This window comes from Motacilla alba, chromosome 2 (genome assembly GCF_015832195.1).
Source record: "Motacilla alba alba isolate MOTALB_02 chromosome 2, Motacilla_alba_V1.0_pri, whole genome shotgun sequence".
NCBI lineage: Eukaryota > Metazoa > Chordata > Aves > Passeriformes > Motacillidae > Motacilla > Motacilla alba.
Window position 1 is genome coordinate 39,137,481 of NC_052017.1, and position 24,318 is coordinate 39,161,798.

The 24,318-nt window shown below is 36.3% G+C and overlaps 1 protein-coding gene across 1 annotated transcript in view; it reads right to left on the minus strand.

Annotated features, from left to right (window-relative positions):
- The window catches only part of NEK10 (NIMA related kinase 10), a 92,603-nt gene that overhangs the window by 8,810 nt on the left and 59,475 nt on the right, over positions 1-24,318 (minus strand). The window contains 9 exon segments of the mRNA XM_038126894.1: positions 3,568-3,612; positions 5,019-5,117; positions 5,625-5,634; positions 7,393-7,503; positions 10,524-10,624; positions 13,558-13,595; positions 15,106-15,154; positions 22,338-22,422; positions 22,482-22,682. Coding sequence (XP_037982822.1) covers positions 3,568-3,612; positions 5,019-5,117; positions 5,625-5,634; positions 7,393-7,503; positions 10,524-10,624; positions 13,558-13,595; positions 15,106-15,154; positions 22,338-22,422; positions 22,482-22,682 — 739 coding nt within the window.

The window sequence follows — 24,318 nt, forward strand, 5'->3', positions numbered from 1 at the left end:
GTGATAACAGATTCAAAAGGAAAAAAAGTTATTGTTCAGATTTAGATATGCTCAGAGAAGAGAAGGGTGAGAAGAATATGTGAAAACGACAATTCTGCAGACATCAAGGTCAGTGGAGAAGGAGGGGCAAGAGCTGCTCCATGCGCCAGAGCCGAGATTCCCCTGCAGACCATGGTGCAGCCCATGGTGGGGCAGCTGTGGAAGTCCATGGAGCAGCCCATGGAGGTCCATGGGAGTGCAGAGATCCCCCTGCAGCCCATGGAGGAGATCCACACAGGAGAGATGAATGCCTGAGAGAAGGCTGTGAACCCACAGGAGGCCTATGCTGTAACAGGCTCCTGGCAGGGATCTGCCGACCCACGGAGAGAGGAGCCCACACTGAAGCAGGTTTCCTGGAAGGACTTGTGATCCTGTGGGGGACCCACACTGGAGCAGGCTATTCTTGAAGGACTGTGCCCACGGAAAAGTGACCCATGTTGGGGCAGTTTGTGAAGAACTGTATCCCATGGGAAGCATTCAGGCTGGAGAAGTTTGTGGAGAACTGTCTCCTGCAGGGAGCAACCCCACACTTGAGCAGGGGAAGGACTCCTTTCCCTGAACAGTGGCATGAACAACCTGTGATGAACTGACTGTAACCCCCATTCCCTGTCTCTCTGCAACCCTTTGGGGGAGCAGGTAAAGCCAGGAAGGAGAGAGGGGAGTGGGGAGGTATTTTTAAGATTTGTTTTGCTTCTCATTATCCTGCTCTGATTCTGATCGGTAATAAATTCAGCTAATATCCCCAAGTCGAGTCTGTTCTGCTTGTGACAGGAATTGGTGAGTGATGTCTCTCCCTGTCCTCATCTCAATTCATGAACCTTCTGTTATATTTTTTCTCCCCCACCCAGTTGTGGGGAGGAGTGACAGAGCAGCTGTGGTGGGTACCTGGCATTCAGCCACGGTCAATCCACCACAAAAAGCACTGTGAATAAACAAGTTGCTGGTGACAGACCAACAACAGGGTTGCAGTATGACTGTCTTGTACCTGCCAGCTAAAGCCAGGACATGCTGTAGTGACACATATGAAGTGGAGTTAGGCAAAATCTGCAATAGCAGTTATAAGCATGCCATTAACAAATCTAAGCAATTAAAAAAACCAACAAAATCTAAGCAAAATACATCTTAGGTTCTAAGGAGACTCATACCTGTGAGAACAGTTCACTCCATTCCTCCAAAATTCACTCTAAAATCAATTTTGTCTTGGCTACAAATCCCACGAAAAAAACACAGATCAGCACTGATTGTGGATAACATACTCCAAGTGCTGCTAAAGAAATTGTGTGACTCAGGCAAAACAAAATGTGCTTTCCAATTTTGCTGTGCTCCTGTGAAAATCAAAAACATAGCACATCTACCAATGTGATTAAGGATGAATATCCCTGGCCTTCTCCAGAGCTTACATAGGTGTTGAAATGTACTGCTTACTCTTTCACCCATTTCCTTCTGCAAGTTCAAGAATTCCTTATAGTATGCTGTCACCCCATGTAGCTATGAAGGACAATTTTTTATGCCTCCCTTAAAATAACATTTTTAAAGATTTAGAATCTTAAGTTAGTTTTCTGCAGAACAGCTACTCTCCAAGGAATTCCAGCAGAGCAGTAAAAAAGTTCTGAATAAATCAGGAAAAAAAGACAGTTAATTATTTCACTGCTGTTAGTCCCATGTGCATTTCTGTGGCACTCATATGTTGAAAGTATCAGCATATGTGCCTGCAATCTTGAAGTATGCTCCACATTTCAACAATTACATTTACAGTAATAGGACACAAGGGAATGAAAGGAAGTTGTGCTAAGGGAAGTTCAGATTGGCCATGAGGAAAAGGTTCCTCCCTGGAACTGCCTCCCCAGGCAAGTGACCACAGCACCAAGGAGTTCAAGGAATCTGAGCTCAAGGACTATCTGGATGAAGCTCTTGGTCATATGGCTTAATGTTAGGAAGTCCTGTGAGGAGCAGAGAGCTGGACTCAATCCTTACATGTCCTTTTAAAATGAGATATCCTATCGTTCTGATTTCCTTTAATAGATACCTTATCTCTGTAGTAGTTCTTGTAAAAAAAAACACTGAAGTCCATATTCAGCATATTCACCTCCTTTGTTACAGTTAATTAAAGGAAGACACTTTTTACCAGTCTGTGAGATAAATGCCTATAAAACTACAACACATTTGTATATTTATAACAGGACTTGGCAGACCTTGATGTCTTTTTCTTTTCTTTTTTTTTTTTTTTCATAAGTTGGGTGATGCTTTTCTACAGCATCAAATTCTGGGAGATTGTCACTAGGGTAAAAATTTTAAAATACTCAAAAACATTCATAAAGAAGTTTGTTAGACCTCATGGATGAAAAAAATAATCTGTAAACATAATTCAAGCACACCCTGAAGGTTTAAAGATTGAACCGTTTTTTTTATTTTGGGAGTGTTGAATCATGATTTTCAATACTTTGAGCTGGCAGTTGCAAGACACTTGCAAGCTGGAATACCAGTTTAATGAATAGCCTATAGAAATATTCAGACTATCATAAAAAGTTTTTCGAGCTTGAATCATACCAAAAACCTTGCAGAGATAAAATAACCTTGAAAAATACTGCTGAGGCACCAGGAAACATTCTTAAAAGAGATTTTTTTAAATCTCTTAATACTTATAATAGGGAGGGCAAGGGGCTGGAGAGGGTTTATGTTTGTTTATTTTTTGGTTTTTTTTATAAAACTTAACTGCAGTCTCCCAGACTTGATCCCAGGTGATTAATGTAAAGACAAGAATAGATTTACTTAATTGAAGCAGTTAATGTTTGTTTTGCATTAAAGAATATTTGAGATGACAAATAATAGGATATCAGGTGAAAACCATGACAATTATATAATTAATATATTTTCTTTCTTGTGTCAAAATTTTCCTGCAGGAAAAGATATACCAGCTTGAGGAGCAAGCATTTGCCTAGTTTCAAAGACCACCACATTTGTTTTCATCCCCTGCACTTTTGTACTAGTAAACACTTATACTGGCTTTTGCTCTGTATTCAAATATTTTGCTGAAGATATCAGCTTTGTCCTTTAGACACTGTAATGGCAGGGTGTTAAAAGAAAATATTCTTCTATGTAATTAACCTTTTGGTCAGATGTGAGTTTATGTGGGAAAAAATGTGAAGAAATTGCTGCCACACTTGTACGACTCTTTCATCTGAATGAAGAAAACAGATGAGGCCAAAAAAAGCTGCTTAGATTAGCTAATATGTCCCACATGCATTTCTTCCAGTCCATGCATCCATGTATTATAATAAACCACATACTGCACCAAGTTTAAAGTGAATTGCAGTCATAAACAGGAAGATGATACATTTGGGTTTAACACTTCATAATTAACCTTTTCCTTTTAAATTGACCAGACTGACCTGTAAGAAGAGAAACTGTAATAACCACTTTCCTCTAGGACCTATTAAATAGAGTCTACAACACAAAAAAACTTAATTTCTGTGAATTACGTTCATTAAGAGTAATAAATGAATACATATAGGTAAATATACAGCTTACCTGCAACTGTCATCCCTTCTGCCATGCCAGAAGTGCCAAGAATGCCTTCAAGTAAAAGGCAAATAATGTTACACTACTGAATTTGGAACCTGTGCTCCCTTATCAGTTTCTTAGCAATTCCACTTCAAATATAATGACAAGAGAGAAGCTTCATGATCAGTAACTCCCACTGAGCACAATGACCCCCTGAAAAGGAGGGGTCATTTTATGGCATGATATGAACGTTTGGCACACGCATTATGGAAGTATTCTAACCAATGAAAAATAATTTAAAGACTTAATGTAACAGAACTCAGAAATGCAATTTTCCTATTTTTTCCCACTTAGAGTGGAAATTTACAGTGGAAAGGGCACACAGCCAGCAGCAATTCGTGAGGACAAAAGTATTGTCTGCATGTTAAGAGATTCAAAAATTACAGATAATGAGCATATCAACAAATTGCATTATCGTCTCCAGGAACAAAATAATGCTCATATTTAAAGTGATTGTTAGGGACTCATTTCCTACTCCAATGTCACCCTTGACACCTAGTATTAATTCTGGTTTTTGCAATAAGCTGTGGAACAGACACGCTATTTTCAACACAAAGACCATCAAAAATAGAGTTTCTCACTCTTCTTTCTGGCACCACAGATTTTAATGTTACTGTATCCTCTAGTCCATGGATTGTAACACAGTTTTTTCTGTACTTAAAAGAATGTAAATGGCACAATTACCAAAATACAGGCTGCATATTTCCCTTATATCCATTTCACAAAAAAAACCCACATGATGAAATAAGTCTCTGAACCAGGAACTGTAGTTCCCCACCCTGGGCAGGGAACAGCTGGCAGGTTTGAATTTACATAGTGTTTATGATTTATCTCGCTGAGTATCACTAGTCCAAAGTAGAATTGACACATATATTGATATATTTTCTAAAGCATATATATATCATATACATATATATACGAATGTGTGTATTTTTCCCTCCTCAAGTTTGTATGGTTTGATCTAGCTATGTAATTAAATCAACCCATTACAACTGTTTCAAACATGACAGAAGAACAACATAAGGGTTTAAACAGAGTTGATTTAAAAATCATACACAAGGACAGGTAAATCCTTAGTATGGCATTTTCAGTTATAAACATTTCTATTAATTTTCATGGATGAATCATAAACTATTTGTGGCTGTGATATTTCTTTATAATTTCAAAGTGTACTCTCTTCAATCAGTAGAAGGTTCCAGCAGTGCTGAACTGTATATCTTAGCAGGAATTGAACAAAACCCAACCAACCAAGAACCTCAAACCAAAAACAAACAACCCCCCCTAGAAAATCAGTATGGTCAACATAACTTTATTGTCTTTAAAGACTGATCTTAGAATAGCAATTCCTTCTGCTTTGATAAAATACATTTTATTAGAAAAATATATGCCACTACAGAAGTTTATGATCCTTTGTTTACCTTTTCTATCATCTGGAAGCAACATATTTCCACCTGAAGAAAGATTTACCCCATGCCAATCTGCTGTGAAGATATTGGGTTCAATCAATTCAGCAGCATCTAGGGCAAAAAAAGAGACCAAAAAAATAAAGACACCTGAAAAGCACCTCCTTCTCATTTGCCAAAACTTCAGACTTCTGGGAGGCAGCTTACACTTTCTAATGTTTTCCAGTGCAATCAGAAGTCAAAAGAAATTTCAGTACTTTTTAGATTAATGAAAAAGTGGTGAACATGGTTACAAACATTCTACCTTTTTCTCTCCAAAAACACTGAGCATTGCAAGCTGCACTTAGTGTAAAACACTGAATTTTTCAGATTATCTGAAAAAAAAAGTCACAAACTACACATTTGTGTGAAGATAAACAGGAAAGTTTATTTTTATCTCTCTTGAACCTATGAGAGAAGCAGCTGATGACTCTGGTCATCAGTTTTAAAACTGTGGCTTCAAGTGAAATTGTTAGCTGATATTCAAGTGGTATAATTCCCATTAGAGGAATTCCAGCACCTTTGAAATCTGTAAGTCAGTTCAGCTACTTGATTATACGAGCAATGATACTGACATTAAACTTAAAAGTATCTAGTTTTTAAAATATCTACAGGTAACAAGGTAACAACTCTAACAGGACCACCTTAGTGTCTGGGAGAAAAATCTCAGTTATGCATTTCTGCAGCATGATAACACTTTTACAGTTACAGAAACAGAAGGATCTCTGTTGTTGGGAGACCTTTACCCCACCACTGATCAGTGGAGGAATCTTTTTGTCTGTAATTCTTATTAGGTTTTCTAACTTGGCATAGTTAAAATCCCATTATTTTAACATTTTATTTCCAGAAATTGTACAACCTCATAACAACATTTGCTGTAAGAGTTCAACATCATTCTTTCCTGTATTTAGGTTCCTCCCATTACCTCCAAATTATATCTAAATGACATTTCCTTCAAGGTAGAATGCCCAGAATTGCATTCAACGTTTCAAGCATTTTCAATTTACTACCATTTACTTTTTAAATAAAGTATTTCTTCCCTTTTCTACAGGTTTAAATCCAATCGTTTTGAAGCTAACACAGTTTTACAGTTGATAATATTTACAAATAATTTCCTTTATTTCTGAACACCTGAAAATTAGTTTATTTAATAATAGACACTTCCTTTTTCTTACCGTATTTTTGCCACTTGTTTCCGAAAATATCAACTCAATACACAAGGAGCAGGTATTTCTTAGATTTAATGTTATGGCTGAAATACAGGAATTTTTTAATATAAATTCCAACTTGATTTGTAGGACAGCATGAAACTGATAGCTCAGAAAGAAGCATCTTTAAGTACCTTTCTAATGTACTACCAATGTGTCACCTTCCAGGAAGTTTTAGCACCTCAGGTTAATTATTACGAAAGCAAAGGAAGAATCCAGCATTTGGGATCTTCTTTGTAGTCTTTTTTGTAGCAAACAATGACATAGAAGATTCCATTATTCAGTGGAAGTAGGTGATAATCAAATTAAGTTACAGAGAAGAATTATGTGAATGATAATGTTACCTTAGCCATCAAATTTTAGGTATGATAATAAATCTAATAACTACTTTATCATCAATTCATCAATGAAATATCTTAGCTTCAGTCTCCCACAGTACACAGATGCCAAGGAAGTAAAGTTCAAATCCTTTGCTGATTGCAGTCCTCTCAGGAGATTCTGAAGGAACATTTAGAAATTCTGATATTAGTCCCCAGATCTTTCTCTGTTGCAAAGCATCCAGCATGTCACTGGAAAACATGCAAGAATGCTGTTTCAGCCAGCCCATTCTTACAAATCTGCAGTACTTTTAAATTGATGGCACTAAAATGTTGCCGACACACTGTGCAACAGCAGGACAAGGTATGTTATATTCAAGGTACTCTGGGACACTGCTCTCTTAAGATTAAGGGTTTACGTAGGAATACAGTCCAAAATATGAAAAATATTAAGGAACTATTAACAAATCAAGCACAGTTTGCATAAATTAAGAGCTTATATAATCTCTAGTTATGCTGCCCTTCCTCTTGTCTTTTTGAGCTCTGATGGGATGAAATCTGGTTTTTTGTCTTAGGAGCTAGCAGGTCCTTTCCATTTACAGAAAGAGTTCTAATGACAAGATACAAACTAGAAACCAATCTGCAACAAATTCTTACTTAAGGAGACTCCATATTTTCCAAATATAGCATAGCTGGATAATATTTCAAAGATTTCCTTTTGAAAATGGACTCACACACTTATATTTTTGTGATACTAATATCAACAGCATGATTGATTGGAAAGAGAGACAAACTTGACCACAAGCAGTAAATAGTGTACCACACCTTTTTGATTTCTGATTTCAGTTTACAAGGATTGTTCTGCTGGCTGAAGAGGGCCTTCCTGAATCTCTCAATGATTCTCCTTTTCAAGTTGTATTACAAAGCTGGAGGAAGCTACATGAAACAAAGAAATACACTTTCACCATTCAGTTACACCTGCCATGAAAAGGAGCCATTCAGAAGTGTCATTACTGAGAAATGTAGCTACTCTGCAAAAAGAAACATGGATTTCTAATGGCATGGTGATAAACAACAGTATAAGACTTGATTTAATGGAACATTATAATAAGGCTCCTTTGTATGCCCATTCTGTCAGGCTTAGCTTACCATTTAACTCAGTTCCTCTGGTCTTGAAGGTAAACATCACTATTAGCCCAACACTGCTAGTACCAGATTTGCCTCCCTGATCAAAGTTCTAGTATTTGGGACATTTTTCTACAGATGAAGCACATAGAACATTACACTAGATTTCATGTTGGCTATAATTAATTGCTCCATCTGGAATTAATGAGGAAGCTTAGACCTTCCTTGAATGTGCATGGAATGGCTTCAATGGCCTCTTTTAAGGTCCTTATGGGTCTTAATACAATTCAGAGCACTCTTTTTGCTCTAAGCTTCCTGAGGGAGGTAATTTACCTTTCACTTGTTTAGAAAGCGTAAGTGATTTTATATACTTTTTCTTCCTGTGTCCTTTTGGTTGAAAAAGAATCCATCTTTCATCTATATTCAAAAAAAACAAAAACCTATACAAAACCCCCATAAATTATGTACTTCAAGTCTTCAATAAAGACATTAAAGTAATTTCTCCTTTAAAATAATTTTTATGTTCCAACAGCAAATGTACAGTTCCAGCTATTGGTAACTGCAATGACATCAACCCAGTCTGACAATGATTCTGTGGTCTGTTACTACCCTTTTGAATTTATCTGCTCTGTTGTTTCTGCATAGTTGCTTATACCTGCAGACAGTGTTTGAAAAACTATTATTTTCTCCCATTTAATACACAATTTATAATCATTTCATTGATGTAAATTTATGAAGTAGCACTCAACTGAATTCAGGAAGCTTTTTGACTACTTAGGGAGGGGTTGACCACTAATGATTCACATCCAAACACTGCCATAGCAGACATTATAGAGACATTTATCCCACTGGAACAAATTACTGCTCTTAGACAGCTATAAATCCAGAATGGTTTTATTGGCCTCACTGGAGTCCTGATTTGCTCTAACAAACCAGGGATCAAAGTCACATGCTAAGCACAAAAGACTTCTCCAGACAGCTGCTGGCATGCAGAGATTTTTTTTTCCTTACAGACAGACACTACTCTTTTCTCATGAAGATAAGGCCTTATACATATGTTTTAAGTCAGAAGCTGAATGTTCCTTAGCCTATGAGAGAGTAAAAAAATGATGCCTTAGGAAAGGCTGACAACATATTCTATGGATTACATACCACTGCAGTGTGTAGTTAATGTACCATGGGGATACTGGGATATTCTGAAGCAGAAATGGTAAAGAACAAGTCCAAGTTTTCTTGAGAAACTTGGAGTTGCCTCGGGCACTAGTGTTCAATTTTAGCTTTTGTTTTAATGAAATCAGTTGTCAGATCAGTTAAAAAAAAAAAAAAGCCAAGGATTTACATAATGCTTTTTAAAAAGCTTTCTCTTACATTGTTTTCCAGAGATCACTCTGCTTCTCGTTCCCATGGAAACAGGGAAGGCTGCTAGCAGCCAAGAACTAACAGGCAAGAACTCTTCCTTGCAAACTTCAGTTTAGAACTGTCAACTGGAATATGTAACAGTTTGAGAAAACAGCTGTGTATTATAAAAAATACTTGACCTCAGATTCGTAAAAACATAAACAAGCGCAAGGGAGGCATGTGGAACATAGTAAACAAGTACAGGTATGATTCTGGTTTCTGTGAAATCAGAGAAAAGCTGTTGCTACTGCTTCAGTGGTCAATTCCGAGCCAGTTTTGGAGCTGCTATTAGTTCTCAGTTCTTGAGCATCCACATTACAATAACTCATATTAATTAGTAAGCCACTTGAGAAAACCTTCTTCAACAGAAAGAATAGACTCACTAATGAGCACCTTGGACATACTCCTAAAATACCATGTAAAAACTGAACTGCCTCATTTCTGCTGATAGGAGAAGAATATAATTTCCAATCATTTTAAATAATGGGTTTTTTGCTTTGTCTCTGATAATTTAATTCTTGTATTACCTGTTTTGATAAGCTTGACAACAACAACAACAACAAAAAAAACAAAAACAAAAACCAAAAGAGAGATGTAAATCACACCCAAGTTCAGTTATGTTATTCTGTTCTAAACAAAACCAAACAAATTAGGCTGATCAATCTCAAAAGCCCTGAGGTGATAAACATCACATCCCAAATGTAAACACTTCATTTTGGAAAGTAAAAAGCCGTTTCTCTAATAATAGCAAATGTTTCAAATAGCTGCATGGTAGCCATCTTTCTGCAGAATAAAGGTGTTCCAATCACATTTTTAGGTGAGAACTCAAGGCAGATTTTGTATCAGCTCAGCTCCATTTTTGTTTTGGAATCAACATGAAATAACTTTAACTCTCTCTCACTATGAAACAGTTGAATTTAATTTTTAAATAAGTCTTACATTTGAAAAATATCTAACATTTCAAAAAATTAACATGTTCAGGATTTCATCTATTGCACTATAACTCCTAAGAGAGCATTAATATGTACTGGTAATTAAAATATAACTTCAAAGTTATTGAAACTGTTACTATAGAAGAAAGCATTTTATTAACTCTCCATGTCAGTATATGATCTTGTCACCTCAAGTAGTCATATTGCTGGTATGACAGAATGTTGTAAAAATACTTTACTGTACAATCCATTTTTCTGAGGTGAGCTACAGCTTTTTTCTTTTTATATGACTCAATTATTGCCATCCTCCACATACTAATATTCAAAGTTAGTCTTTATTTTAATGATATATTTTTAAAGCATCCTGCCATCTGCAAAAATGTCAAGTTCTGTTGTTTTTAAAGAACAGTAACTAAATTAGCAGCACTTTGCAGTAACATCATTTTGACAACAGCAAATGACTAAAAAGTACAGAATGTCAGAAGCAACAGTAATGCATACTTGAGTGCTGAAGATAATTTTGTGCAGCTGAACAAGAATCTGCTGAAGAGGGTCACTGATCTGATGCACCTTCCTTTGGGATACAGCAATTCCTGCCGATGCTGTAGATGGCAAGAGCAAAATCAGGAGGGCAGCTCATTTTGTTGCCTCAGCACATTAATGGCATACAATGTTTAAAACCTGTAGCTGTAAATACCAAGTTGAAATGCTTGACTTGTTTTCCCAATAATGCTGGGAACAAAAAAGGATAATCTAAAATGTTAGAAATTTAGACAATGTAAGTGACAATGTGTTTCAAAAGAAAATCCCTTTCTCTGAATCACTAAATTACTCCGTGAGAGAAGCAGTATTAATGTACCTCAACAATTGTTAAAATTTTGTCACATTTATTCAAAAGTATAAATATATGACAAACATAATTTTCTTAACTGATTTTTTACATAGACTAACAAAATACATTTTTATGTATTTTGAAGTTATTGAATTTGTTTTCATTCTACCCTAACATTATAATAATATGTCTGACGTGGACTATTTCAATGAGGTAAATCTATTGCTTAGGATTTCTAATCTTGTGTATTAAAGTCACACACATTGTCAGGCCCAGAAATTAAATAAAAGCTTATCAGCAGACTTCTACGATAAAAACTTAGTGTATCACAAAGAATATTAGATCACAAAATAATCTTTCCAAGTTGACCATTAGACCTAGGAGCTAAGCAAAGAGCTTTGGCCAAAGTATTGAACTTCAGCCAGCAGCCCTGTACCTCTCCTAAGTACAATTTTCTCTAAACAACTCTTCAGAGACTAATTTAGATATTCTTACATTTATTCTCACAGAAACACCCTGAGGATCATCAAGTCTTATGTATAAATTTACAACCACAGAAAATTTTCTTTTTTTTTTCCCCCAATGTGATCCTATGTCAAGATAAAAAATTCTACTGAGAGGGTGATGAAATCCAAATACCAACATTAACTAATCCACAACAGAACTGTTGCCACTTTTTTTTCTGTGCTGGCTACTTTAATAAGAAGAAAGATATTCACAAATATTAGTGTCTAAAGACCATCCAGATCTGAACTGTGCTCTTATGGAAATAAAGCAATAGAGATAAATACCTTTCTCTACTACAGGGAGACACATTTCTAGTAGGATCAGGAAGACAACATCATTGATATTGCTGGTTTTTTTTTGTTGCACTGCCTTTTGGCAGATGTCTTGAGAAAGTGAAATTCAGTTTGACATATTTTCCCTAGGTCTTCTCTCAATAATCAATAAGAGGAAAAGAAGCTTTGCACTTCCTCTGAGTCACTTAAAGAAGAACTTACAAGTAAAGAATTTACTTACATTGGTTCTGCTCAAGGTGACAGTGGAAGCCATGCTATAATAATCTAAAAATATATACCTCCCAAAAAACAATTTTGATTTAGTTTTTTTTTTGCTTCATTTTCACCTTTCTACCAACTGTTTCAATACTGTTATAATCAAGGTCCAAAAGAACCCCGTGTGGTCTTACCATTGTAGCCTTAAAATCTTCAGTTATGTTAAGGTCACTCATAAAACCTTTACCTCTTTGACATGTTCCCTTTTTCGCTGCTCCCTGTTCTGTGGTATTTGTCTCCTCTTTTCCTGCCAATGGCTTGTATGACAAACCAAAAGTAAATAAATCAGGGCCTTTTCTTTTGTAGGTCTTTTTTGGTTTTTTGTAGTTTTTTGGTTTTTTTTGTGAATTGAAATATGTTTAGAATGATAACAGCAAACAGCAATGACCAAGTAGGACATAATTTGGATTTCTCTGTTATTCAACTTATGGAGCTTTTTCTCTTTTCTAGTATGACAGCAAAAATATGACTTAAAAGTCTAGGAGGACCAGATTTAATGTCCACTTGTTGTATCTGTGTACTTCAAAGACTTTAGGAGCTCCCATGAAGTCCACACACACTGGACCAATCCAGGTTCCTTGTTTCTTTGTTTTGTTGTTTTTTTTTTAAATACAGAAGTATAGCATTATTTGGAAGATGGGGGTACATGTGTGAATAGGCTGTTAAAGACTTGACCAAAGCTTATAAGACTTTTTATCCGAAAGGAAAACATCACTGACAAAAGATAATGGATTTACTCAATTTACTCACAGAACTGAAAATATCAACAAAGGATAAAGTATTTTTCTGTAGATCATTATAGCTCACAGACATTATGTTTAAGCTGAGTTGTTATTATATGGCACTCTTTAGCAAACAGGACTGAAACTACAGAAAGTTGACATCATATTTGGATTGGTACTGCATAATTAAAATTCCTAATACAGTTTTTATATTAAAAGCTGTAAAATAGAACTTAGTACAGACAACAAGCACTTTTTTGTGAAGATCAATATCTTAGCTGATCAAAATAATTTTATTTCAAATGTTATTTAACTTAGACAATATGCATTCTGAAATCACAGCTTAGCAACTTAGAGGGTGTGAAGCTTCTCAGTAAAAGGAAAAGTACTTCAAATGGAAAATTTGTTTCATCAATCATGATGCATAAATACATGAAAATTTGCAAGGGCTGTATGAAATATTCATTTTACAGGAGAATTTCCCATCTCATTCTGCAGAAGTTTAGCTGGGATAATGACAATTAATATGAGATCTTACTGATTCACTATTGGAATTCATACTTTTAAGAAGTACCTTAATGATACTTCAGATAACATATTTGTAGGTAAAATGTAATTATCTCTTTTTCTAACATTTAAAAATACAATTATAAATAAAACCATGATGTTTCACATTGCAAAGAGCTACAACTGGTCGACTATGAAACTGCCATCTCATCATGAACAAACACTCTATTTTCTTAGTGTGGGGCCTGTGGGTGAGTGAAGGTACTCTTAAAAGCAGATCAATACGCAAAAAAGAGGAAGAAATAAAAGAGGAAACACTCTATATGCAACGGGAGAATAATGTCATAATGTCCAAAAACTTGAAAATCATTAGGTTTAATGTAAGTTAAAGTTTGAATTTCTCACAAGCACAAAGTTACCTGATCGCAGTCTTGATCCAGATCTGTCAAGACAATCTATCATTATTAAAAAAAATAGAAAAAAAGTTTTAATTGTGTTTGGCATCAACGATTGTAGCAAAAATATCAGTATTCCCTGACTCCTTCTCCTGCTTCCTCTAAAGGAAACCTGTCCAAATTCACTAGTTTACAGCTGTGCATTTTAAAAGGCCGGTTTACTCTGCATGTTCAAAATAGAATGAGTTCTACTACATAAAAAGTTTCTTTCCTTGGTCAGTACTAGTAAAGTGGGGAAAAAATTGGTATTACATCACCAGGATAGCAACATCTCAATGTCAGAAATACAGGTCTACATGTATCAATGTTCGATCCTTCTCTAAACTCTAGACAAATACCTTCCCAGCCTGCAGATCTCACTAGCTGAGATAAGCAATAACAAATGGGCGCAGACACCAGGGAACTGAAAGAACAAACATGATGTCCTGATGGATGGCAGCCGCGATAGCCCGAGTACAGCAAAGGATTTTTATCTATTTTTGTGGCAGTAGGGAAAACCACAGTTTCAAGGAGTAGTTACAAATTAAGACAAGGAAATAGTTTTTCTGATGATTATTTAAGTGGCAGAGATTTGCATAGCAGTGAGTTTCTACAAAGAGAAAGAAAATGTGCCTTCTTCAACACTCAAGCACAGGGAGGCTGCAACAGGACTGCAAGCATGGAGAGGACTGCAAACAATGTAAGGTTAGGAAGGGATAAAAGTCAGACTGGATGGTGTCATGCTAAGAACCATTCTGAAAGCAAAAATAAAATATTGCACTTGACTCACGCAGGGTCTGTGGAGAAACACAGGAAAAGAATCAATGCTATCATTATAAATATTACCTGGCTAAGTTAAAGGTAAAATGAAAAAATTGTTTGAGAGGAAGATGAAACCAAGAGTGATTTTCAGAGTTTTTTTCCAGATATGAAAGAAAAGCAGAAATGAAGAAATAATTAACAGGATTTCTGAATAAGAGTGGTGCCAAAGTGATCAGAAAAAACAATGGTCAAGAATGTGTTTGATGCATTACTGAAGAAACAGAAGAAAAAGGAAGATCTTTAGAAGAGGGATGGTATGACATATTCTGCTTCTGTTTGTTTCCTTTTTGAAGAAATGAAACCTCCAAAATGCAAGAAATGGGTGTTTATGCTTATACAAAAAGTCCAGAGGAGTTCAAAGGGACAAGAAATACTCTACACTACTACAACATACTCTAAACTATCAAATACACAAGCACCATTTTCTATGGAAAAGCATCTGCTTAAAAATATAAAAATTTGGCTAGTCAACTGATGTCAGTTTAAGTTTTAGTAGCAAGGTCCATTGTTAAAACTATCTATCATGTAAAGGTTTTTTATGCAAACCCCCTCTACCATATCCTCAAGTAGAATTGGTGTCCTAGGCTGAGGTAAAATGAAGCCATATAGGTAACCACAGACATGTTTTATGCAGGAACTTGAGGAACTGTTCCACTGTGAAACAACCAACTGGAATTGATAGTAACAATATAAATCATAAATTACACCTACCCTATCTGAGGCTGTCTTTCAGAAACACTAAAACTTGGTTTAACTATACCTGAAACAAACACATAAATATTATTTTCTGTTTAAAAGAAACATACAACATGCATGTTAATATCTTCTATTCCCAGACATGGTGTCAAAACAACTTTTAAAAATCAGCATTTGACTTGACTATTAAGCTGCTGTTGGATGTATCAAAAATTTGCTTAAAAATCTCAACCTGACAGAGCATTTTAATAAATTATGTCAAAAAATTGTTACAGAAAGTAACAACACAGGCTGACAAGATGTCCACAGAGTATGCACCTGGGTTTGCATTAAATTGTTACAGTTACTGCTACCACTATAGCCACAACATCATCTCTAGACTGGATAAGGAGACAGAATATTTGCCAGGTTTTTAGAGGTTCACCAGATATTTACTGCCACCATTCCATTAGCTGGCTATCTATATGCAATAACACATGCAATACCTTCCTTCCTAAATAATCCTGCTGAAGTCCTTGAAGACAGCAGTATGACCTGTTATTAGGCCAACATCTATCAGCAATAAAACTGAATGTAAACATTGAAATAATTCATTGCATACTGCCAAAAAATGTGTAGAAGGAAATCTAATGTTTGATGACATCTATTATTCATGCACTTGGAAAGCATTGTCTTAAAGCAAATATTAGTCTCAAGCATTTGTCTTAAATCATTCCTGTAAAACCATTCTTTTGATGGTAATTTGAGACCACCCTGGTATCTCATTTTGATTCATTGTATGTTTAATGAAAAGATAATTCTGCTAACTGAAAGTCTGAGTAGCAAGATTAAGATATTGTTACAATTTTCACATATAATTAATGTATTTTAAAACAAGGCCTGCATCTTTGTCTACATGAGTTTTTTTTTCCCACACTGGTAACATCATAAACATTATTACTTAACAAGAACAGAGGCATCTAATCACTCAAACAGAAGATAAGAAAAAAAATATTTTATGTCAAACTTAAACTAGTTTTCCCATTGTTGGTCCCGTTACAGCAGTTATATTAGTTCTTGAGCAACTGTAGAGCAAACATATTTTTGAGAGTCTTAGATCTTTTCATGTCCAAGCATACTTTTGTGTTGGATTCTGAAATATTTTTTCTACTTTTCTGAGATCCTCTAAATTTAAAAAAAAAAAATTCTGAAGGAGGCTTTCATCTGTCAAACTGAATTCACTTTAAAACTGAAAGAAATTATACATCTTTAGGCCAAATCTGTCTCCCTAGGAAGGAGACATAGAGAGAGAATGAAAGAGAAAGAAACAGCATTTTAATCATTGCTGATACTCTGCTTAGCAAAACAGACACCAAAATTCTGTGGTAGCTAGCACAAATGACTATTTGATAAGAGCAGCCAAATTACATAAGAGCAAATAAACTAGGCTCTCATAGAAGCAAAAGTTCTTCAATTAACTTTGCTAATGAGACAGAAAAATAGAAAAAGAGAGTGCCCATGGCCTAGAAAGTAAAGGAAATTAAAAATATTATTGTGCCTATTCAAGGAACAGATATTTTACCTGCTTAGGACACAGACAAAATAACACAAATACAAAAGTAGAAACTCTGAGTGAATGTGAGTCATGTTGCTTGGGGTAAGGATTTTGAATTGCAACCTCAGACACTCTGTCACAATAAATACCACAGTATATTATGTGAATATATGCAAGAAAATCTATAACTAAAACCACATGGCTAGAAAGCTAAGAGTGAACACAGATGTTTGCTAGAATTTTATAAAAAACCCCTCCCCTTTTCAAGTATTCATATACAAAATTGGGTTTGAAATATTTCACCCTTTGGCTGTTTCAAATAAATGGTCTCTTATCAGTAAAGGGTTCATATCCAAATTTGTTTGATCAGTTTGATGACTCACCATATTTGACTTGCTAATCTACTATCTTATGAGTGTATTTACAAGTGCATGATATCTCACACCAAAGAGTCTGTCTCACCACTGACTGTACACAGCAAAGATGCAATATTTTCTGATTCATACGCTAAAGTTAGGAAAATACTTATTAATGCTAAAAAACAAAACCCCAAAGATGATGAACATCACTAAACAATAGCAAACACCCTTCAGGCCTGTATTTATTGCTTATTATTATGCTAGAGACCCACTGAGCAGCTAGACCTGAGAGAGGAGTCTCATTATGTTACTCAATATGACAACACAGGAAAATAATTTACTTAATAACTAAACACAAGGAGACTCAAATATGTAAAAAATCATTCTAACAAACACACCCACATGTGCACCCACATATTTAAGGAACACTAATGACTTTATTCCTAATCCCTAGTCTTCTGTGTATGAGTTATGCTAATCATACAAAGCCAGTCAGGGAGTAAGAAACAGCACAGATGTGCAGGCAAATTACCTCATAGAGCACATAGTGTATCCAGATGTTCAGCTCAGGGTTTCCTGGACCATTTTTCCTTTTACCATGGCTACTCCTTTGATATGGATGGGAAGAGCGAAGCAATACGTTCCATTCAAATGCCTTGCAAGAGGGCATTTTTCAGTTCAAGACAATCTCAAGGAAAATGAAATACAAAGCCTCCATCTTTTTCCTGTTTTGTGCCCACTCTTGTTAGAATGTGAAAGACATGCAAAAGCCAAAGCTTTGAATTCTCATCAGCCTCCCTGTTCTGAATAGCTCTATGCAGATTCCTTGAGGACATTAAAAAAAGTATCAAATGAGGCATAAATAATTTTTCTGACTGCTACTTTGGTCTTCAGCAGCTGAGGTAATTAGATCAACTTCTAAGACTTTAACTTCTTAACACGCATTGACATCAGTGAAAATCATACAAATACATTTTAATATGAAGTTTAGTGTTCTGCTCTTGCAGGAACCTAAACAGGCAATTGCAAGGAAAGAGCTGGTAACATGATATGAGATCAGAAAAGCCTGAGAAGATAGTAACTTTTGCCTTGGCTTTAACTTTCACTTCAATGGTATCTAAAAAACAAAACCTCTGAAAACCTTTCCAAGTTTGATCAGACTGGAAGGAAAATTGTGTTAAAATTTTGTATTAGCAGAGAAATTCCGTACACCTCCTTGAATGAAATGGCAGCAAAGGAAGTGGTTTTATGATTGACAGCTCAACGATCTTTCCAGCAGTAAGGTGAAATTACCTTTATTTATTCAAAATACTTAGTAGACTGCCCTTCAAATCACTGTACACTGGAATAGACAATCCCAGCCAGGTTAATTAAGCTGTTTTACAGAGCAAACAACTAAGTTTTTTTCTTGCTAGCAGTGATTTCATGTACAGCAACAGAAGATGACATAAACATACTTCAAACTTAACTCAGACATTATATAGGAAAACCAGGTCTTGACTGATGACTTCAACAAAATCCCATTAGCCCAAGGTCTCAAGAGAAATCTGAATCTTAGACAAATTAAGAAAAGCAAGCCTACAAAACACCAAGGTCTCCAAAGTTCTTCACAGACAGCCCATTGTGCAAATGATAGGTTTCTTGGTGCAATAATAATTTTCAATTCCCTAAACTTTCTCTTCACAAACCAGAAAACCACATATAGCAGACATCAGACAATCTTATTCAAAAAACTTACCAAACTATCTAGTCATCTCATCTAAAGAAGAAATGTCTTCTCAAGTCACCAAATCCATCAAATACAACTGGTCTGAATTAAAAAAATAATAAAAAAAAGGTTCATCTCTGTGACCACAGAACTTTTAAGATATAAGGTAGCTGCCTGCAATGTAGCCCAAATTACAGGCTCCAGAAAACAAATGACATTACTGACTGGGGGTTTATTTCATAATGTGTTGTTACCCTCCAAAGCAGTTAAATTTGGAGTTAAGTGATGACCTAAAGTCATAACCTAAGTGATGAGCCAAATCACTTGCTACATAAAACACACAGAGTTCCTATTTTGAGAGTATCCTAGTTCTAGAAATCCCCAATTATTCAACTGGATACGAGCATTACCTGCACAAGACTCAAGTCCTGTCACTGTGTAAACCAGTTGCATTTCTCAAAGAACGATATAGGAGACCCTTTTAGAGTCACATCCCTAGAATATTGTTCGGGCAGATCTGTAATGTCTTTGATACAAGGTAACTTTGAATATTATTACAGGAAAGGAATCCTGAATATCAGTGTCTTTGCTTATTGGTCACATGATATAAAAGTGCAGAGCTTCCTCCGAACAGTAAAAGCATAAATGAAATTATGAGGCAAGAGAAAAACTTTTAAACAACATACAGCTGCACAACAAGACTGTTTTTTGAGACTTCCTAATCTCTTGAAAAGGCTGAACAATTCTGAAAAGAATCTACTGCATGCTACCTCTATACTGGGAGGAAGGTAAGGAGTACATAAAGCCTTAGACCAGGGTTTTCTAATAGCATGTTTTACACAGAATTGTCCTTCAATGTATTTAGAACACTGTCCTAGTTGTGATGAAAATGAACATGATTAAGGGAAACAAAAAATATTGTCCAAAAGAGCACTCCCAGACATAAAGTAAATTTTTCAACTCTCACCCAACTGACACACCAGTTCTACTGGTGCATTAAGACATATCACATATTTTCCTGCTATTTGGTTTTGCCAACAGAAGTAAAGGTATGGCTACACTGTAAACCAAATGCAAGTAAAAACTCTTTAATATGACTAAGCTAAGGTAAAGTTGGGAACATCATATTCTAAACTAAGAAAAAAACCTGCAACTAATAAACTGTTACCATCCCATCATCCTTCGCAGCTTTTTGACTCAGTATGTCCCTATCCTCTGTCAATCTTCATAATTTGAAATTATAATTACTTCAGGAAAAGAAAAATGCATCTGTCACTGCTGCCTCTATGCTTCTGAAACATGCAGAATCTTGTTCCTGTGGGATTAATCATTTCAAGTACCAGGAGCAACTATTCCAGAATCTATACACCCTGCACTTGGCAATCTTGTTAAAGGAGCTTGTAGAACACATTGTCTATACATTCTGTACTAAGAAGAATAATCCTTTAAAGCATAACTGAAAAACACTGAGTATGCAAAGTCATTAAAAATATTATGACAATATGGGACTATAAAAAAAGCTTCCCCCTATTACACTGACAAATCCATACCAGTGTCTGCTACTGAACAGCTCAGCATATCACACCTTTTTGCAAAATACCACCCTAGTTTCAAATTAGAATGATCACGTTTTCTCTGAGAACGATGTGATGACAGCATGATTAGACAAATCCTTTCACGATCCTCATCAATATACCTGAAACTAAAACTCTCACCTTCATGTTAGAAATTTCCAATTTAGCTAGATCAAAGTTGGCCACATTTTCCCCTGTAATGTTGACATGCTTGACAAAATCATGGCTGAAAATTCAAACTCTGTTATGCACTTATTATTAATGAATGGAACATTTCTCAAGCAATACCCAATTATCCTGAATTTATATTTTTCAAGTTACCTTTTCTTTACCCCTGAAAAGTAGGAACATTTTCCAGCATTAATTACAACTGCTCTATAACACTGACTTCAACATGAAGTAGAAACTACAGCTGATCTAAGAATGTAAGACTGCAGTTATTTTTCTGAAAAAGCAATCCTGAAGTATCTATGCAATAATTACACTCTATGCCAGGACAAAAATGGATGACTTCTAGAAATGCTGATTAAAGCTACTGGGACTGATAAGAACTGATGGGATCTTTCCACATAAAATATTTAATTGAAACTATGGCAATATGGCACAGTAATATTCAAATATTAGGAAAAGCTGATATTTTGTTAATGTCTAAATCTTAACAAACAAAAATTAACTACAAGGAAATCATTACCACTAATGCTTTGGGTGTGGTGAGTTACAAACTACACAAAGGCTTCAAATTTCTGTGCACAATGCTGAACTAGCCCACAAAGGATCACATTCCTGTGAAACACACAATGTGTTATTCTTCAGTATGAACACAGAACAGAACTTTGTCCCTGGAAGCTGCTTTTTCTCAAGGGCTTCATTTTATGTAGCCCCTTCCCACCGTTATTCAAGGCTTCCCTCTATCCTACAGCCTTCTCCTGTTACTCTCTTAGCACAAGAAAGTGGCCACAAAAAAGCGCTTTCTAAAATTATTATTTTTTAAGAAAATTTTGACAATAATCTCAGGGCTGGCGAGTCACAGTCCTCCAGCCTTCAGAATGGCAGGCTATCCAGTTACAATTAGCAAATCATTTTAATGGATTTTAAGTAGAATTACCAAATCATTATTTGCCCTGCACTAATGGCTTCAGTAAAAAGAGCTCATCAGAGCTCTTCAAAAGAGCTCTTTAGTACCTGGGCCAAAATATGAAATAAAATCTAGCTACCAAATAGGATTACAAACAAATAATGTTATTCTAGGTTTTTTGAAGCTGGTGACATTTGCAGCAATAATGTTTTTTAATCTTCTAACAACTACATTCCCTTTACCTTTTAAAAGTACATCTAAATCATCCCCATATTTTATTAATGGAAATCTTAAATTTTGCTAAACTCTAACAGCCATCTCTTTTTTTTTTTTCTACTATAAAATGCACTTTGATTTCACTAATCAGAATCCACTGCATTTAATAGATAGGTCATGGTAGCTTACAATCTAGCAAGTAAACTCATAGTGGTTAGTGCTAGGGCTTTTTGAGTTGATTTTTTTTTAATTTTCAAATTGGAAATATAATCCCAAAAAACTGTTATTTAAGATAACACTCAACACAGCTGGTGTTTTCCAATTTGATTACCATAACTATAAGCAGAATTAATGCTGTGTTTTGTCACATAATTCTGTCCTAACTAAAATCTGCACATTCCTTCAGTTCCATTCAGTCAATTCTTCCAGACAGCTAAAGCTTGCCTCTTTCAACTTTCTTCTTCACACTCTTCCATCTGTTTCTTATCAATATTAGTCATCTTATGTTTAAATTAAAAATCACCTTCTTTCTCAAGAAGCCCAGTAATATTCCAGTTTTCACTGTTGAGATTGCAAAATATGGGGACAAACTACACAAAGTCCTGGTGGTACCAAATGTATTAAACTGGATGTGGCTGTCACAGAGGCACAGTGATTTTCTTTACTTAGGCAACAACAGATTGTGAACTTGTGACAAATAATGAAATAGCCTCATATATTGGACTAAACAACTGCTTTACTGTTAGAAAGTTGGGTACATTTCCTTCTTGAAAAATCTTACCAACAGCGGACTGTTTGAAATTCCTTGAACTGGAGCTGCTTGAATTGTCCACTGTGTCTCTCTCATCGTCATTCATAAAAAATACCTGCATATAAAAATAAAACAAAAAAGCTTTTAACCCACCTCTGACCAGCATGACAGCACCTGATGCTTTTTTTGCTAATGACTACCTTTCTCCATAGTCCTGTCATCCTCTACCAGGATTGCTTCATATGTTCTTTCCTCATCTTTTCCATGTGCAGACTGCCAAGTGTGAACATGAAGTTCAGTATTTTCTGAAAATTCACTTTTGCAACTGGCTGCTCCACTGCTGCTATGATGCAGACTCAAATTCTCGTCGTTTTTCTGATAAGAAAGAACAAAAAGGCAATGTTAGATATTGTCCTTCTCCAACACTCACTAGAAAATCCAAGAATTGAAGCATCACTTGTGCATACATACATAAAACCAGACTTAGCTGTTAATCCAGGACTGCACAGTACCTGGTCCAGTTACTGATTCTAAATTTAGAGCAAGATTTGCAAACTCTTAAACTAAACAAATTATTTCTATCCTTCGCATATAAGGCTTTGTTCTTGATGACACTCTTTTCACAACAAGCACTGAGAGTTAGAAAAATGAAACAAATGACAGAGCAGAAGTGAATGCTGAACAAAGGAAAAATAACAGACTGGACAAAGGCAGCAGGTTCCCAGGGACAAGCACTGGTAGATTTGCCTTCTTCTATCTTAGATAAAAAACAGCAGTCCAGTTCCAGATAAATAAAACCCGTGTAACAGTCAAGATAGTAGTAAAATATTAAGTGAACTGATGAAATGATGTTGTCATGGTTTGGCACTGCCCCAATGCCAGGCACCCACAAGAGTTGCTTGCCCACCCTCCCCTGTCACAGCTGGAGGAACAAGGAAAAAAAAAAAGGCTTAACAAAGGCTTCATGAGTGAGATAAGGACTGGGAGAAATATTTTAAGGGTAAATCAGGCCCAACTTTAGTTGCAAAGTGAAGTTTATTACTAACAGGATCAGAGGAGGATAATGAGAGGTAAAATAAGCCCTTAAAACACTGTTTCCCCCCAGCCCCTCCCTCTTTCCCACTGACAGTGCAGGAAGACAGGGCATGGGGGTTTTTGGTCAGCTCATCACTGGGATTTTCTTCCGCTGCTCTGAGAGGAGTGCTTCCCCCGTGAGGCTATGGGTTCCCTCCCAGAGGAGACAGTTCTCCATTAACTTCTCCAGCATGGGGCCACTCTCACCAGCAGCGCCAAAAACACACCTGCTGCAAACACGAGTCCCTCCAACGGGCACACAGTCCTCCCAAAACTACTGCGTCGTGGGTCACTATTCCACAGGGTGCAGACCTCCAAGGACAGGCTGCTCCAGCCTGGATGCAGGGGCCCTCTCTCTCTACCAGGTCTTCCACTGGATCACAGTCTCTTCCAGGCATCTGCCCACTACCCCATGGACTGAGGGTGGATCTCTACATCCCCCATGGATCCCCATGGGTTGCAGGGGCACAGCTGCTTCACCATGGTCATCACCAGGGCCTGCAGAGGAACCTTGGCTCTGGTGCCTGGAGCACCTCCTTCCCTCCTTCTCCACTGACCTTGGTGTTCCCATGCTGGTTCCCTCACATATTCTCACCTCCTCCTCTACTCTGACTAGAAACAAAACCCATAACTTTGTTTTGATTTTCTTTTCAAATATGTCATCACAGAGGAGTTACCAGCCTCTCTCACTGGCCCAGCTTTGGCCAGCAGCATGTCCATCTTCACAGCCATCAGCCACTGGCTCTGCTGGACATGGTGGAAGCTTCCAGCAGCTTCCCACAGGATCCATCTTTGTGGCCTCCCGCTACCTAAAACCAGGCTGTGCCAAACCAATGCAGATGTGATGCTGAAGGAGGCTGAAATGACCAAATGCTACTGGCATTATCAAAGCAGAGCTATGAAAATCAAAACATGAAATACAAATTATTTGCTTGTA